A 1,842-nucleotide genomic window follows, 5' to 3' on the forward strand; every position below is an offset into this window, starting at 1 on the left:
GGGGTTTTACCATGCTGGCCAGGCTGGTCTTGAACTCCTGATCTTGTGATCCACCTGCCTCAGCCGCCCAAAATGCTGGCATTACAGGTGTGAGCCACTGCGACTGGCCCATACTTTTTATCAGAGACTCATTTATATCGCAAAGGCTGGGCTCAAGAGAGTCTTTCACCTCAGCCTCCTGAATAGCTAAGACTATAGGTCTATGCTATTGCACCCAGGTCATATATATTTTTAAAACTTGTTTGTTGCCTTCTTTCCCTCATCCCTCAGAATGTAAGCTTCACAAGAGTAGAGATCTTATCTGTTTTATCAATAAATGCCAAGCACCTAAAAAAGAAATGCCAATATTTAGACTATCTGGCACAGAGTAATTACTCAATAAATATTTGTAAAATGAAAAAATGTCTAGCTGACCTTATAAATCAAGTTCATGTTTTTTTTATATTACTTATATAATCTGTTCATTTAGAGAGGTCTTTTTATATTACTTATATAATCTGTTCACTTAGAGGTTTGGTCTACCACCAAACTGACCTCTTAGATGAGGAATTTTTAAGACTGAAAGTATCCTGTGTAGAAAAACAAATATTTATGTTTCCATTACAAGGAGTAAGGTACCTAACATTAGTTTTCAGAATGTAATTCAGGATCCTTACCAGCAGTCCTAGGTCCATCATAAGCACCTGCTTCTTCACCATCTCTAAATATCTTCAGGGTTGGATATCCACTGACTCCATATTTATTACAGGTGTTAGTGTTGGCAGTGCAATCAACCTAAAGATTAAAACACACAAACTATTTCTTATCCAAGAATGTGCTGCAGGTTCTTCTTATATTCTCAAAATACTAGGATTGGTCAAATCCTAAGAGGATCAAGGAATTCTTGGTATATAAGCCATATAACATCAGATTTTAAAGGCAGACTGGCGCTTGCCTAATTACATCAGAACTGCCTAAGGAATTCTTTAAAATTGAGATTTCTAGGCCTCATACAAAATACAAAACTACTGTTTAAATTCTGCCCTTCGAGTCTCTATTAGCTAAAGCAGTGGTCTTCATCTTTTTTCTGCTTCAGAACACATGAGGGATAGATCACTTAAATTATTAACAGTGGCTTACTTTGATTAATGACTATCATCAAGAGAATGGGGGTACATATCCTTTAGATGGAATATATTTTGATTTTGCAAATCATCTAGAGCTATTATCAAAGGGACTGATACTTGTTTACATGTTCCCTGAGCTAGTCTGAGTCTGGGATATACCATAATAGAACATATCTAGTGAGACCTATCAGGAAGAAAGAAAATAATTTCCTCTTTTGAGCCCTTTACTCCAAACCAGGCAGTGCTACAAGTACTTTGCATGTATTATCTCATTTAATCTCCACAAGATTCTTGAGTATGATCCTTATGCTCTAAGACGGGTAAACTGAGATCCAGAAAATTAATGTGTCTATAGTCACACAGGCTATAGCGCAGAAGGTAGAAACTGTGATTGAAATTTTTTTCCTATGGCAAGCTGCCTGATAGGATTAAAAGTAGTTTCCAAAAATAGCCATGAACTATATCTGAGGCTGGCAGAGGTATGAGCTTTTAGACTCGAACAACTATGGGTCTGCTACAGAATGGCAACATTCTGGAAGGATTACTTTAATTGTAAAAACAAATACCAAGTTTATAGTTGACCATTTGGTTACACATTCATCAATATCCTCATATCATTTCCATTATTGTAATTATCATATGCCAGTTTATAGAACTCATTTACTCAATGATTATTATTATTTTTCTTTACCCTAGGCTTGTCAGTCAACAATGATTTTTTTTTTTTTTTTTTTTT

At 35.7% G+C, this 1,842-nt stretch overlaps 1 protein-coding gene across 1 annotated transcript in view; it reads right to left on the reverse strand.

Moving 5' to 3' along the window:
- PDIA3 (protein disulfide isomerase family A member 3) overlaps positions 1 to 1,842 on the reverse strand; it is a 25,399-nt gene that overhangs the window by 15,359 nt on the left and 8,198 nt on the right. The window contains exon 2 of the mRNA XM_037744129.1: positions 657 to 774. Within this exon, the coding sequence (XP_037600057.1) occupies positions 657 to 774 (118 nt within the window). The remainder of the gene's footprint in view (positions 1 to 656; positions 775 to 1,842) is intronic.

This window comes from Cebus imitator, unplaced genomic scaffold (assembly GCF_001604975.1).
Source record: "Cebus imitator isolate Cc_AM_T3 unplaced genomic scaffold, Cebus_imitator-1.0 Scaffold9, whole genome shotgun sequence".
Taxonomy (NCBI): domain Eukaryota; kingdom Metazoa; phylum Chordata; class Mammalia; order Primates; family Cebidae; genus Cebus; species Cebus imitator.